Source organism: Anopheles coustani, chromosome 2 (assembly GCF_943734705.1).
Source record: "Anopheles coustani chromosome 2, idAnoCousDA_361_x.2, whole genome shotgun sequence".
Lineage (NCBI taxonomy): Eukaryota > Metazoa > Arthropoda > Insecta > Diptera > Culicidae > Anopheles > Anopheles coustani.
In genome coordinates, this window is record NC_071289.1 from 75,757,999 (window position 1) to 75,773,510 (window position 15,512).

At 45.3% G+C, this 15,512-nt stretch overlaps 1 protein-coding gene across 2 annotated transcripts in view; it reads right to left on the reverse strand.

Moving 5' to 3' along the window:
* The window catches only part of LOC131267341 (cAMP-dependent protein kinase type I regulatory subunit), a 38,028-nt gene that overhangs the window by 3,390 nt on the left and 19,126 nt on the right, over positions 1 to 15,512 (reverse strand). For both annotated transcript variants that reach the window (XM_058270197.1, XM_058270196.1), the window contains exon 2: positions 2,285 to 2,644. In XM_058270197.1, the coding sequence (XP_058126180.1) occupies positions 2,285 to 2,644 (360 nt within the window). The remainder of the gene's footprint in view (positions 1 to 2,284; positions 2,645 to 15,512) is intronic.

Sequence of the window (15,512 nt, forward strand, 5' to 3'; positions counted from 1 at the left end):
CTCTGCTGAAGCAGATTCGAATGGCTCGGGTTTGTACGATAAGGGAGTTAAAATCTGGGCGCGTCAGTAAAATCTCTCCCCGAAAGAATGGCAGTGAAATGAGCTTCCGGAAAACGATTGGCATCGCAAAAGGTCATGGGCGTTATGGGAAAGGTCATGATGCCAGTTAGCAGTGGGAGAGGAAAAATTAAACTTTCCCTAATGCTTTTCCAGCTGGTGGTGAAAGGTTAAAATTTGTCTGCAGACTTCATTCTTCCGTAGCATACAATGCCAGGGAAGCTATGCTGGTTTGTGTTGCCGACAATATCATATTCTCTCCATGGGGAGATAACACACACGTAAGTACACACGTCGAGTACTTTCAGTGTCGGGTAACACACAGCTCGTCCTGACTGACACACCGGAACATTCTAATTGAAACAACGAAACAACAAATGGCCTCCATTGTCCGCAATGCAATGGCCATCGTTGGTCGGACGTCTATGATGAGGTGATGACACCACTCTTTACTATCCACGTCTTGCGCTTGCCACCGCAGGGAACGATGACGTGGCAGGCAATTCAACGTGCGGTATTCGAGCGGTTTGATTGGACATTGAGTGCCGCAGGGCATGGGACGTGATCCAACGTGCCCTCGTCATATTAAGCAGATCGATCAGAATCCTGTCCAGCCCGAGAGCTGGAGAAGGCAAGTGTTTATCCCGGTCACGTTTAGAGTGGAACCCATCTTCCAAAAGCCGGCCACCAGGGCTGACCACAAACGAGACCGCAGGAAGGACAGCATGAATGGCGTTGGACCGGTGTTTGGTCAACCTCGTTCAGCACTCAACGTCCTCACCACTGTAAGCTAACCGCAAAGCCCTGAAACAATTTGTCGTAATCTGTCAGTTTCGGTTAGACCAGAGAACGGTTATGGTGTTTTCGGTGAAATGTGAACCAATCTGCTGCCGATCCAGGGAGGGGGAACTGGTCGTAGGACAGCCGAAAAGTGCTGAAACGAACCAAAAGGTTATTTTTCTCAGGAAGACTTCATTTCTTTCAATTACTGGCATCCGCTCAAGACAACCCATCCAACATCCAAAACCCAGTTAAACGGGGATTGGGTTGTGTTAAAAGTAATTTACCGAAATCTAGGAAATGATGCGGGATTTCCGCTCGGGGAAAAGCCTGTCTTTTCAAAGTAACCGAAAAATACCCGTCAGATTGAGGTCATTAAAACAGATTGAAGATTGATGAAGCGAAACTTAAACGGTAAACCAGGGTGGTCCATATGTTTTCCGCAAACAAATCCGAGATGTATAATTATGAAATTGACTGCTGCAGGCCATTCCATTGGGTAGGGTCAGTCAGGTTCGCCCTTTTTGTCTGCCCGGTGGTGGGTGAAAAATCACGGATCGTGCACGAGCCGTGGCCATTAAACTAAGGAACCCCCATTTAAATCGGAAACACACCAGTGCATTAAATAGCTCTCCACAGCGTACATCATTTCAAGTTCACTAATGGCGTAAAATATGTTGTGGCCTGTCTCATTTCGTAATCCCACTCCGGCCGTCCGGGATGTTGTGCCAAATTGTTTCCCTTTCCAGTTGGAAGGTAACATAAACATTTCGCCACCAGCAGAGAGGGCATGGGGATGAGAATAAAAGTCTTCCAAATTAATTTGCCACCGCAAACAATTGCCCCACCTTTCGTTCCACCTCACCCAGGGGGGGGCTTTCATTTATGAGATTAAATCCCGATGCACACGCTCATCCACCACCCATGGGGGAGGCGGCGAACAGCGGTGTGGCCATTCAAATTTGCGCGCTTGTTGATGTAATTTATTTCCATACTGTTTATTTGCTAACGCGCCTGTAACGCGAGGTCGGAACGCCAACCCCGTTTAACATTTGGCTAAACGTGAACGCCGCCACAGCTGAGCTGTGGAAATTCCAATGCCCGATGGTTGGGTGTTGTTTTCCCGATCGTGAGTGTTCCTTTCGTCGATCGATCCCGACGAATCCGGGCGAACAACAAGTCGGCACAGAGCAAGCTGGAAAGCGAGCGGCAAACGAGTCGTTGATGTGTGTATTTGTTTGTGTAAATATGAAACAACACATGCACCTCCCCCGCTGGGGATACCCGACGAGTGACTTGGGGCCGCCGGCTTGGAAATGTAAATATTACGCTTTCCCGAGGAAAACATTCACCAGTGCCGCCCGGCAAAGGTGGTTTTTGCAAACCGCACTGCCTCAACCTTCATCGTTTAACCTAAAACCGCCGGGAAAGAACTGTTAGCGCTCACCTCAACCTCGCCAATGTCGATGACGTAGAAGTTGTCCCCCTCGTCGCCCTGCTGGATGATCGGTTCGCCCGGCAGGAAGTTGCAGGGGAACATCGCGTCGAAAATGTCCGACCGCTCGTTCTCGTCCAGGTGCGAAAAGAGGACGTTCTTCGCGATCGCCTTCGAGAGGGCTGCCATCGTCTTGTAGTCCTTCGGTACCACCTTCTTCACGTAGCTGGTCGCGTCCTCCTCGGTGACCGGTTCGGCCGAGATGCCACCGCGGCGCCGCACCGGCGGCACCGTCGTCTGTGGCATGGGGCTCAGGTCATCCAGATCGTCCGGCGTGGCCGCCTGCTTGCTCGCGTCCAGCTTTGCCTGCTCCTGTCCGGGTGAGAAGAAGGGAGAAAAAATGAAAACGGTTCAGCATCTTTACGCCGCAAATATTTCCACCATAAGTAAGCACAAAGTAACTCAATAAGGTCGACAAGACGCCGGATGATGATGGTCGGTTTGTTGGAATGAATGAAATGAAATGAATCCTTTTCAATTTCCACCCCAAACCATACCGCCGCCACTCGTTTGTGCAAATTTATCTTTCACCAGCGACTTATTTATTCCGTTTCAATACCTCTTAACCTACAATTTCTCCCACACTCAACCTACATTACTTCAGTGGCATACTTGAAAAGGTTTGGTTTCAGCACGGACGGAAAGGAAATTTTATTTCCCCCAAGCCTAACCGCAAATTAGACTCGGGGCCATAGCGGAACCAGTGATGCCGGCTGCGAGCCTACCTCCGCCGAGTATCATCATCTCCGGAAGTTGCCTTCTCCGGTGGAGCAAATTGCCTGTATTTATTCATTCTACGTTTTCGATTTAAGGTACGGTGGTGTACGTCAGGGAGCAGCTGTTGGCAACTTTAAGAAGCATAGAGAGGATGTTTGAAAGTGTAGAGACAAAAGAATAAGATTCAATGTGTGTGTGTGTTTTTTTTTTTGTTAAAATTCGTTAACAGCATGCGGTTTGAGTCAGACATAAATTTGCTATTATCTGTAGCTTATGTTTGTAGGAAAAAGTCACATAATTGAAACATGTTTGAAGATAGTATAATTGTTCCTGGAAAAGTGTATTTAAAGTGCAATATTTTAAACACTTTCTCTCATTACTTACAGAAATTTCATAAACAGATTTGTAAGTACAACAAGTTTCATCATTAAAATACAATAGCAACATTAAACATTAAAGTTTGAAATAATTTTTTTAAAATGATGTAAAATTTTATCATATTTGTTCAATTTGTTAGTTTTCTTATATCTTAAATGCTACACAAATTGGTAGACGATTGAAAATTATATTCACGCGGGGAAAACATTTGAATTAAAAATCTAAACAAAAGCACTCCCGAAAGTGTTCAATCTCTAATGGAGCCGCCCAGTACTTCACTGAAGTCAGGACAAATGACAACACGAAAAGCACCACTGATATGGACTGAACGCAAGCCGGAATCGTTTATTCTTTTGTTTATTTAATGTATTGCTTCCAAAAACATCATCAACCGGCAATCGAATACCCGCCTGATGAGATTCTTTTCCTTTCGCCGAAGGGCGAACAGTTTAAAAATATCCGCCAACGCCACTCGCGTTAACCGCACACTATCAAGTAAACATCAAAAGGGGTAAACAATCGGAGCCAAACACGTGAACCGCTCTTATTTACCGTACCATCAGTGTCTCAACACTTCCCATTTGAACTCATTTTTCGTACGTATAAGCGAAGCACTCACTAACCCCGCACGCAGCATTGTGTACATTTTGTTTTATATCCCATAATCCGTCCATTTTTAAACGGGCATCATGTCCCTCCTCTAAAGGTCCTAGGCGCTAGTTCGAACCCTCTCCGTTCGATTCGACGATACTTGTGACGTCAAATCAATTTTTCACGGGAAAGATTTTTCCACTCATCAAAAAACCATAACATTTTCCGTACCCCCCGTTCTTGCCATTCCGCTGCGTCCGTGCGTCAGCGATAATCAAACAAAAAAAAAAGGCTACCAGTTGAACCCGCCAGTGTGGTTCTGGGCAGGCAACGGGAAAATTATCACCCGGTTCACGAAAGGAAAGGGCGCTGGTTGTGTACCAAACCTTGACACGTAACCTTTATCTGCAGGAACGGACGTCGTGTGAGAACGATTTAATGCGGTGAGAAAATGCGGATCCACCGGTTGTGTTTTACTTTTCTCGCCTCGGGGTTTGTCTACCTCTACAAACGTTCCGTTTGATCTGGTGCTCGCGTGACTGAACCTTCTGTCGGGCAAGAAAAATTGTAAGGAAGGCTGCTCGACAATGGTCAAAGTTCTGCGGCATTGGTACGTAGGTTTCCAAATTTAGCTTTTAATTGTTAACGGAAGTTCAAGCGCGCTTATTATTGCCGATAACCCTCAGCAACATAGAAGTTAATTTATGCCTTCCATTAATAAGGCAATTAAGTGAAAAACGATAAAATTTATAAAAAAAAGTATTGCACATCAAACCATATCAAACATAAATTTTAAACAATTTATAACAAAATAAAAAGAAAACCAGTCGCCACAAAGTCCGTAATGTTCCATCTGCCGGAAGTAATGTAAATTGAATGCCGTAGAAGAAACCAAACACGACCAAATAGGCGACCCTTTGTCGGTACACCACACCACATGCTTGCCGTACGATAAGCACAAGAAAGTACAAAGTAGCGGCTCGAGGTTTGTACTGGTTCAGTGGCAGTAAAGTAGCAAAACATCGGTGCAAAGTCAATATTGTCGTTGCTCGTGTTGTAGCAGTACGAGAACCCGGTACCGTTTAACCACCAACTTTAAGGGGAAGGGGAGAGGGGAGTACAAGTTGAAGGCTCCCCGAACGAGAGAGAGCACTTCGTGAGGCAAACGTTTATTTTCACTGACTAGCTGTAACAAAGATGCTTTGAAGAAGGATGAGACGAAGATGGGAAAGATTTTTCTTGTCTGTGTGTGGGAAAAAAAACCTCCATATGGGAAGAACCAAAAATAGTATCGTTGTTTTAAAACAGAACCTAACGGAAGGAGCTTTTTGAGGTAGGAGTAGCGTGGAGTGAAAAATCAAACAAAACAACCTAACCGAAACAAGCAACACATGGGATAACCTTCCTTCCTTTGTGTGAACATTTTTCCACGTGTAATCGATACGTTTTTGCGAAAGAATTTGCTCGACGGCTATTTTTTTTAGCATCGGATTCAAAACAACGAACCATATGGTCCCCGGATCGGCGCGCTAACACCCAGTTCATTCACAATTATAACACCAGCGAGAATCCTTCTGCAAAAATAAATAATTCCCCCTTGTCACGGAAACGGATCCCTGGCCACGCGCACACAACATCCAACAAGGCTGCCGACAGCCAGGGGGGAGGGCCACGCAACATTCTATCTGGATCGCGTTCCGAATGGCACTAATTAACACGTTACATTAGCAACGGGCCGACGTTAATTACTCAAAACTCACCCCGGGAGTGTCGGCAAACGCCACCGCGTTCCCAGTAATGATCTTTGCTTCCTTCCTTCCCGCGCGAAGAATGCATCGGACGGTGGGCGTGATTTGGGGGTGGGCGGGAAAATAAGGAAGCGACGACCTATCGAAGAAGACCACAGGGAACGGCCAAAGCGAGCGACGATCGCATGAGTTATTCAGGGCAGCCGTCAATTATTCATCAGGTTTCCCTTCGGAGGAGCTTTTTTTTCGCCCCTCTTTTGACATCTTACCCCACTCAAGAAATCGGTCGGGTGAAGAATTTTGACTGCCGGAAAACGAGCAACGGTGCGTGGGCAAGTCCTTGGAAAACAGAAAGGACTCGAAGTACGTCCACTTCAACACCGACGAGCTGGATTTTCAGATGGCCTGGAAAACGAATAATCCATTACTAAAACTTGTTGCTAGGAAAATCATGGCACCGCCTTTCCGAATACTAATACCATCGCCAGGAGTGCGTAACCTTTGACACTTCACCCGGGGAAATCGCGTCTGCATAACGAATGAGCAAATTTAGGCAACCGACGTGCAAAGTTCACGCTTTCGAGGAATTTCGAGCGGCCCCAGGCGTAAGCCGAACGATCAGTCAATGGAAATGGCGGCTCCGTTTCTCCGTTTGCCAGCACGTTGAAGCGAGCCGGAACGGCGGGTTCTGACGTCAAAGATCGTGCCTTATTTGGGCATCGGATGTTCCCGTGCCGCTAGGTGCGCTCTAAAACAAACATTTGTAGCCAGTTGCGTTTCTTTTATCACTCACCCGAGGGCAATCAATCATAACTCGCTTTCCATTGGATTAATGCTGGCGAAAAAAAAGACCTAAAGCAAATTGTAGAAGAACACCTCCAGAATTTGGGGTGTGACAGGAGCGTGGGATTGATGTATTAGATTAACAACATCGCACGGATGAATCGCATGCTGAGGGCGTTATCCATCCGTTCTATCAAATAAAGCACATAGTAAAAGGATTAGGTAGAGAAAAGAACCGGGCGGGAGGAACGGCATCATTTAATTAGTGTTCGAAAATATTTAATCTGACATTCCGAGACCCGGCAGTGTAATTGAGTTGTGTTGGATGTTTGAACCTTTTTTCGTTCGTACAGGGCAAAACCGAATGTCGTGAGAAATATTCCAGAAGGGCAAATAAAGTATTGAGTAACAGCGAAACGAAAACGAGAAACACAAACATAAAAATATATCATCTTCGCTTCTTGTTAGTGTTTGGAAATGTTTGAATATATGCCAGAGATCTAAACATATTTTTTACCGTTGCCTTAAATGGAATGGGCTTCAATCTCCGCCTAGACATCGATAGCGCACTTATCTCCTCTAAACCTTTTGACCCACCCACCCCTTATTGCAAGCAAGAAATTAGCAGATGTCACGCGTCTAGAAGAAACACACAAATCATCAAAACACCCTTACCTCCCGCGAAAAGAAAGTTGATCAAACCGAGCGGAGGGGAGTGCAACGAGACGTCGGCTGGTTGGCATGTATACCATATGACACCTTGAGTCGAGTACAACACGTTACGCGGGAATTGGTAAAACAAGGATAGAATACCCATACACACATACAGGACTGGTGGTTAGAAGTCGTACGTGTTACAAGTCTGTGCCATCAAGAAACAAAACAAGGAACGGAAAGACACTTTGCCAAGACGACAGGCTTCGGATCTCGACGACGTCGTCATTCATTACTCAATCACGCCCGCGGTGTATCACATGTCAAAGTTTTGATTCATCGCCCGCGTACATTCGTACAGCCGCGTGGCCTCGTTTGTCTTCCGCGAGTGTTGGTACTCCGGTTGACTCCAGACATGATCTCTTCTAACAAGGCACGAACATTTCTCCACCATCCGGAACGTGTTTGGGAACGCGGAACCGTACAATGGCAACGAGAGTGCAGGCCAATTTTGCAGATAACGGTAAGGCTAAACAAATTTTCTGGCTTCACTTTCCGTTCGTGTAAGGAGTGTAAGGAGAACCGACAACACACAAACGAAGTGTCTCCTTGGGCATGATGGATTACCCAGCATCCGCAGTGTGTGTGTTGCAAATCAATCGAAAGGAACGAGTAAGGTGTAGCGGGAAGGAAGAAAAGACCACGTTGCACTTTATGTGACCTACTTACAGAAGAAAATAAATCAAAATATCTCCTACAATAAATCGTAATCGCTTTTGGATGTGGCGCGTTCTGAAAGCAGCTTTTAGTACAGTATACAGTTTCCAAAAGACATTCTCACAAATGAAGCACTCCTTCTCGACACACGCCTCCAGAGAACGTACTCTACCCTGCTAGTAATGGACGCACCAACATTTGATACAGAGAAACAACATCACATGGCGTTGAAAGAAGACAGCTCATCGGCTCAGTTATGAGCTGCCGGGCACACAGTAACAACAAAGTGGCACAAAAGCAGCTCAGGCCATACTTTCTCCGGCACATCCACGCCGGGGCTTCTCCAACAATCCTTGGTTCCTTGCTGCAGGCCACAAACGAAAGTGATGTTTATTTTTACCTTCCCACCCTCGAATGGTCGACACTAAATGGAATAAATATAAGTTCATTACACGACCGGCGAGTTATTAAAATGTAAGTATAACGGGGCTATATTTAGTACAAGCGCCGGCATGCGTCTTGCCAGCAGGTCGCTTGGCTTGGCAAACGTTGTTTACAGTACGGCGCCAACGGGTGTGGACCGTACGCTGTGTGTCGGCGAAACGATGATCGAAGATGACACCCCAAAGAAAGTGCGTGAAGATTATTAATTCAAACGTACCGCTAACTTACGTTGCCCCCTTTAGCGGGTTAACATTGTCTCATTAATAGGTTAACGTTGGTTCAATGGGAAACAGTTAACGCCTAAAATGAATAAATAAATTCATCATCAACAACGTTGAAATGACGCAAGACCACAAAATTGTGGAACTTACAGGCACTAACATAGCTCAAAATACCCTTTTCGTGTGTTGTCGTTACACTATGCTACCTTAGCTCGTCTTTGTCGCGAAACACAAGAAACCTTGACTTCCTAAGGTTGGAAGGAAGGAAGCTGAGGAAGCCGTCTAAAGTTTCAACTTTCTGATCAAAAACCACAAATACGCTGGCTTTTGGTTGCGGTCACAGACAGCTTTCGTTTCGGCAACCTCACTTTGTTTTGCGTTTGCGGTTATCCTGAAATACTCATTATTTGTAGCGTCTGCGATCATGTTTGTTTAAATACTCATCAGACTTTTTCCGTGTTAAATTGTTACATTTACTGAAATTCATTAAAAATTATGAAAACAGGTTCACAAAACTCTTCGAAAAGTTTCGTTAAGGTTTATTATAAAGTGCTAAAAATAATTTAGCACAATTTTTATCATTCTTAGCCGCAAGCTAATGATTTGATGGTTTTGATAGATTTGAGTGAATATCGTTCTTTTGAAAGTTTACCACACACCAAGCAAGATTGTTTTGTTTTCTGCTTTGGATCTTGCAACAAAATTTCATATTTGAATGTGTGCAAACAGTACTGTTTTCAGAATCTAAATTACCCAGTGTTTTAGGAAAAACAATTGTAAAAATTAGAAAACAGGAATCTCATGTTTTACTTCTACCGTTATTTCGAGGATAGGAATTTAAAGACAATAAGAATTATTATTAAATTCAAAATTAACTGGTGAGAAGATCAAAACCATGAATTCTATGAACCATGATGTAATTAAAAGTCAGGTAATGAGCTTTGATTAGTATAATATTTGCAAATAATTCAGGTATTTCGATATGCAAACACTTGTTAACTATCTGAAAGATACTTTACAAAACATTTGTGTTTTGATAAGTAAAAAATAAACGTAATACATCAACAAACATATTGCACGACATAACGCGTATTGATAATCTTCTAGAATTGACAGATTGTTAACAATGATGTATGACCGTATCATTACACTCTTTGTCAGGTTATGGTTAAACTACTGGATTACATAATACACGCACAAATTGTAGGATATGAGCATAAAAGTAAACGCCATTATCACCACGCTTCCTTTACGATGTCGGGCCGGGCTTCCGGAACAAACTAATTGTAGATAAGTGATTAAACTATTTGTCCGCAGCCATCAACCGATCATCCACGGCCATCGCGCCATAACGCATAAATGGAGATGGTGATGTCCGTTCCACCGACCGAAAAGCGTGGACGAACTATTTTTAGTCCATTTACGTTCAACGGACCAACACGTCCACCACGGTTATGGCGAGGGAATCGAATGAACGTGGAGACGTCGCGTGCCGTCCCGTGCGGGAAAAAGTGCGGGAGACTTGAACCCCGTCGTGGACATTGTGTTACAACGCGCCCAGGGCCCGCACTCGGACCGCAGCGTCGATGCCAGTAAAAAGCATCAAATTATAATGTTAATGGCTTGCCACCCACCCGCTGGCGTCATCGTGACCTGGCGGACCGGTTGAAGCGGTATAAGTCGATTCGTTGCCTGCTCGCTCCAGGTTTGGGGGCGACGACGACGCCGATAGACACAACAGGTTTCTTCCGGCCCTGGGACGACGACTTCACCACGGCGAAGAGGTCCAGTACCAAATTCGGCACACGGGAACGGACTCGCGCCGATCTCGCCAACCCGAGATCAGTTTAATTCCGACTTGATTTATGACTGCCGTTTGCTGCAAAGACGCCCTAATTCCATCCGCCCTGCCGGCAACTAGCTATTTATTTCCACACTGTCGTTAGCTGGCTTTCTTTGCCAAAAGACGAAGTGCAGAAAAGGAGCTACACCAAATGAATAAATAAGACAAAGCTATCCACGGGAGGTGTCCAAAGTTATCGCCTATTCCTGATCAACGGGGTAGAAGTGTGGAGCAATTCATCGGCGGGCGTTGCAGAAGCAGCAATGGAGCCCCGGACGTATAAGGAGCATAATGATCATTAATATAAATCAAATACATTAGGCGTCCGAGTTGAACAATGCTGAAATAATCTTACATCACTTGTTAGGGGCAGTTTACCGGAATGGTTTTTCTCAAGCAGTATGATTTTTATCGAAAACATTATACACATCTCTTACACTGTTCTCATTTACGCAGTAATACTTAATTTTTAGAAAACCTATTTAGAATCAGAAGAGGTAACACGAATAGCCTTATCTGATCTTCAAACGCCCTCGCTCAGCATAGAACAGCAGCATTATCACCATTGTTGACAAGCAACATTGTAGATAAGCGATGTTTGATTAACCTTCCTTATTCCTCGTACTGAAGCTCTCCCGCTAAAGTACACTATCATTCTATGGATGTTTTAACACGATTTGGCATTTTACTCACAACACTCGATGTTATACTCTGCGGTCCATCAGGAGTTGACCTACAGTAAGACAAATAAGGCCTTTCTTAACCTCGGGGAGCAATGTCCATCCCACTTCCTTCTCCCCCTCGAACACCAACACCAATCCCGACCGATGATGGACCGCAATTGAAGTTAATTTATGATCACCGACAAACAAAGTAACGAGTGGGCAAGGACGGACTCAACCCCTTTTTCCAGTAACGCTTGGACATTGCGTTTGGGGTAACATCATTCAATTTAATATACTTGTAAGAAATGTGGAAGTAACTCGCTTCCACTATAGTAACATCGTGCAACTTGCAATTAAACGGTGTTAAATAAAAAGAATTAAAACATTTTCCGTCCTTCCTTCCATCGAGTGCTGGATCATCGACAAAGGCGCCGTCGGTGTCGGTTTATTAATTGACGTTTCATGTTCGGAAAAACGGTTTCTTTACACTTCCCTTTCCCCTCCCCATTACCGGCGGATGTAAACAGTTCGCCGGCAAAGGCCTGGGAGTGACAGCTGTTTGCGCACAGAAGTAACATCTAAATATTATTTCTTCTAAAGCGCAACCACTCCGGCACCGGGCAACAGCTGACCATGTTCGAGGCTCGCCAATTTCGAGATAGGCCGCCTGTTCCTGGGGGTGCAAAGAAAATCCTACTCACGGACAGCTGGCCACCGATGTGCCCACCCATTTGTCCCTGTCCGGATGGGCCCATCATCGTCGCGCAGGACATCGTCCGGCGTAAAATGTTCCAACCGAACCGACGAAAGAATGAGGGGGAAAAAACGATAATTATAACAACAACAACTGGTCGAAACGCAACAAAGCCATAAAAAAATGTGTACGCGAACTAAAAATACACCCCACACACACACACAGTCAAAAACGCACAGAGCGAGCGAGAGAAAATCGCACAATGGAAAGAAAACAAATTTCCCTTCGGCGAAGACGGTTCGATTCGGATTACCATTTTCCATTTCCCCACGTTATGCAACCCGTGGGTCAAAGGAACCAAGGAACGTAACGGTGGTTTATAGCGGGTAAGACTGATGGTCAGAAGATGACAAACATTATTGAATCATTCTTAAAGATGCAATCGATAGGTTCTTCACGAAACGAAAAACCAAACCTCTCACTCCATTCGATCCGATTTCCAAACCCGTCTTCAGCATATGTTCACATTTCATCAACCGTTGTCACCCTCTCGTAAAATAGAAAACCACCCCCTCTTAAAAATACTCCCGGCATTCCCTTCCGTGTAGGTAAGAAGGTGGCGAAAGATTAAAATAATTTCTGTCACCGTGCCAATCACGATCGCGAGAACAGGTTTCGTATGTGCGATCGTCGGGTCGGCGGGATTTCGGTCCATCAATTCCCGGTCCAATCGTGTGGAATTTGTCACATGACTCCGACGGACGAAGCGAGTTGCGAACGCGAGGGAAGATGGTCAAGTAAGAAATCATTCTGTTTACGACACATTTAATCAGCCACAACGGCCTAAATTTCGCCAATCAAACCACGTGCCACCTCCATAACCAGGCGCCTCCATCGTGTTATCGGCGTTATCAAATTATGTTGACGGCGAGCGACGATGGCGCTTCGACGTCACGCCACTCCGGCCGAAACCGGCCTTCCGTTCGAAAAAAAAAGGTTACTTAATCTAATCAACGGCAGGCACCGACGGAGGTGATGGTCCGAACCCGGCGCACGGGACGAAGAACTCGCTAACCTCGCTCATTGTGACGTTGGTGTACGCTCCGAAATGATTCCGTAAGAACTGGCTCGATCGGTTCCAGGGATGATGAGGCGCAGGACTTTCACCGTGGAAAGATGGTGGTTTTCGATATTCCTTATTGCTTTATTTTAAACTCCAGGAATCAACACTTTACACTGATCGCACTATAGAAATATCATTTCTCAAACAACACAGCACCGATGCACAAGAACTGATCGCTACGATCACTTTGCTTTGGACTGTTCTTCCTGCAAACTCAGGCGACACGATGCAACACCGAACCCGATGGACCGTGACGGACGACTGGGAGCTCCAATTTTCCTCCGCTATAATATGTTCCAAGTGTTCCGTGCACTCTCACCGAGTCGAGAAAAGTGAACGTATTTATAGAACGACGGACGGTCGGACGATCATTTCCCGTATGTCCACCGGGCGGAGATTCTCTCGCTGTGGTTGAGAACTTCGCCAAACAGTTTATTTGGCTACGGGAAAATGTTGGCTGCTAAGAAAACGAGAAACCGTAGGAAGTGGAAAAAAAACATTAAAAACCAAACTCCGAGCGCGCTTTGAGGATCGATTTTCTTTGGTCATTCAGTAGGTCAATTACCGCTAAATAAACACAAATAAACACTTCTCCAACGCACGGACACTAATGCCTGATGGAAACGATCGAAATGAGGAAAAATACCGCTTTGCAGAACCGGTGTGAACAAACGTCACACCGGAAAGGCAAAGCAATTTTGGGGGACGATCTTTTCACAACCGTCGTTAGTCTGGAGGAAGGGCGAGAACCCACGAGAGCGAGCTCTGTTTCAGCAGCAGATCGCCATTTGTTGCACACAAATCACTTCGCTTGAGATGGTAAAATGAAACAAGAACATCACGACGGTCCAAAGCAGGTGATCTTCGAAACTTTGCCTTTCTTGCCGAAGGTGTAGAAATGTAGGACAAATTTTATAATCCACCACAGCTCCTATGTCTCCTACATAAATCGTACGGTACCCGGGGGCGAGACGTAACGGCGCGTGTAGGAGGTAACGATTTTTCAATTTTCCACCATTTGCATACGAGAAACAATCGAGCGAGTTAAACCGCACCCCAACCGGCCAGCAAGGAACGTCATCTAACCACTAATTGAATTTACGCCAATTGATGCATTTCCTGTCAAGAAGGGCTGCGGTTTGCTCTTCGCTTCACTCCGGTGGGTTTGTGAGAAGAAGCAGAAGAACTTGTTCCACGACGAACGTAGGAGTATTCCTTCGCAAGCGGTCCACGAACCGTACCCGTTGGTTGGTCTTGCGCGCAAAATGACAAGCCCTCTAGCTCAACAATAACACTCTCGAGGACACGGACTGTTACTTCCGAACCCTTCAAACGTTCGTTGGATCACTACGCGAGTCGTACTCAAAGTTCGCACGCGTCAGAGCTCCGTCCAAGATACGCGCCAATCTACGACTGAGCCAGCGTTCGGCTTGCGCCAGATGCCACCGACATTGCGCTTCAAGAGTGTGTCGCTGTTGCCGTCGGCTAGCACCAACACCATGCCGAGCGGCCACTAACGACCATAACAACGTTACGTTTCGCCGTAACCACCCGGCAGCTAATCCTCCGACGACGCCTGCGACTAATTCCATCAAGCTAGTAACTTTCGTCCGTCCATCGGTGACCATGTGTGTGTGTGTGTATCTGTGTACGTGTACGGGCCTCTTTCGTGCAACTTCGGTCGGTTTTGTGTTGTGTAGTGCTCTCAAGAAGTAACATCTTGAGCGGGGACGGTCCGCGTGCCTCGAGTGTCTCGAAATCTTATCCCGAGCCGGGTCCCCGGGTTTGTGGTAGTGTTGGTACCTCGGCGATGGGAGGCGGTTGAAATGGAAGTTGTTTACAACTTGCGTGCTCCCCGTTCCATTGCTCGAGGCGCACAGGGTCCGAGAGGATGATAAGTGATGGGGACAGTTCCGCGAATGGCTGAGAAATTGGATGTGAAATTTAATTTTCACTCACTTATTGATTTGAAGCAGGAGCACGAGCTTAAAAAGTCCAAAAAATAAATAAGTAATGTGTAAAAGAAATTTCCTTTATCAAAACCTTCAATAATTTACGTGTAGGAACAAATGTATTCCTTAATTTTTTATAAGTTTACAGGAGAAGTTTCTTTATATACTATAAATGTTTTTGTACTGGTTTTAAATTTAATTGATAAAAAAATAACAGCTTGAAAATAGGGTTTCAAAAGCTCAATTATATTAGAGAAAAAGGGTAATACAAATAACTTTCATTCGATTTGAGGTTGAGAGATGCTAACTTTTTCTTAAAAAGGTAATGTTTTTAGCAGAGAGAAAACTGGTTTTGCATTTTATTTTTAATTTGTGAATACATTTACGACCCGAATAAATTAAAATCCCTCATTATGTAACTCCACTGTGAAACGAAACCATTCATGAAAACCGTCTCTACCTTATCACCTTCAGTCCGACTGTATATTTGAACACACTCCATTCCACGCAGCAGAACAGTAAAAACAGAGTACGAATACGGACGTCACTCGTAGGTGACCTATATTTATGGAATTGACCCACGCCAAATTAGTTAATCTGTCAGTCGGCTGGCGACGGACGGGCACCATAACCGTAGCGCGACCCATTAA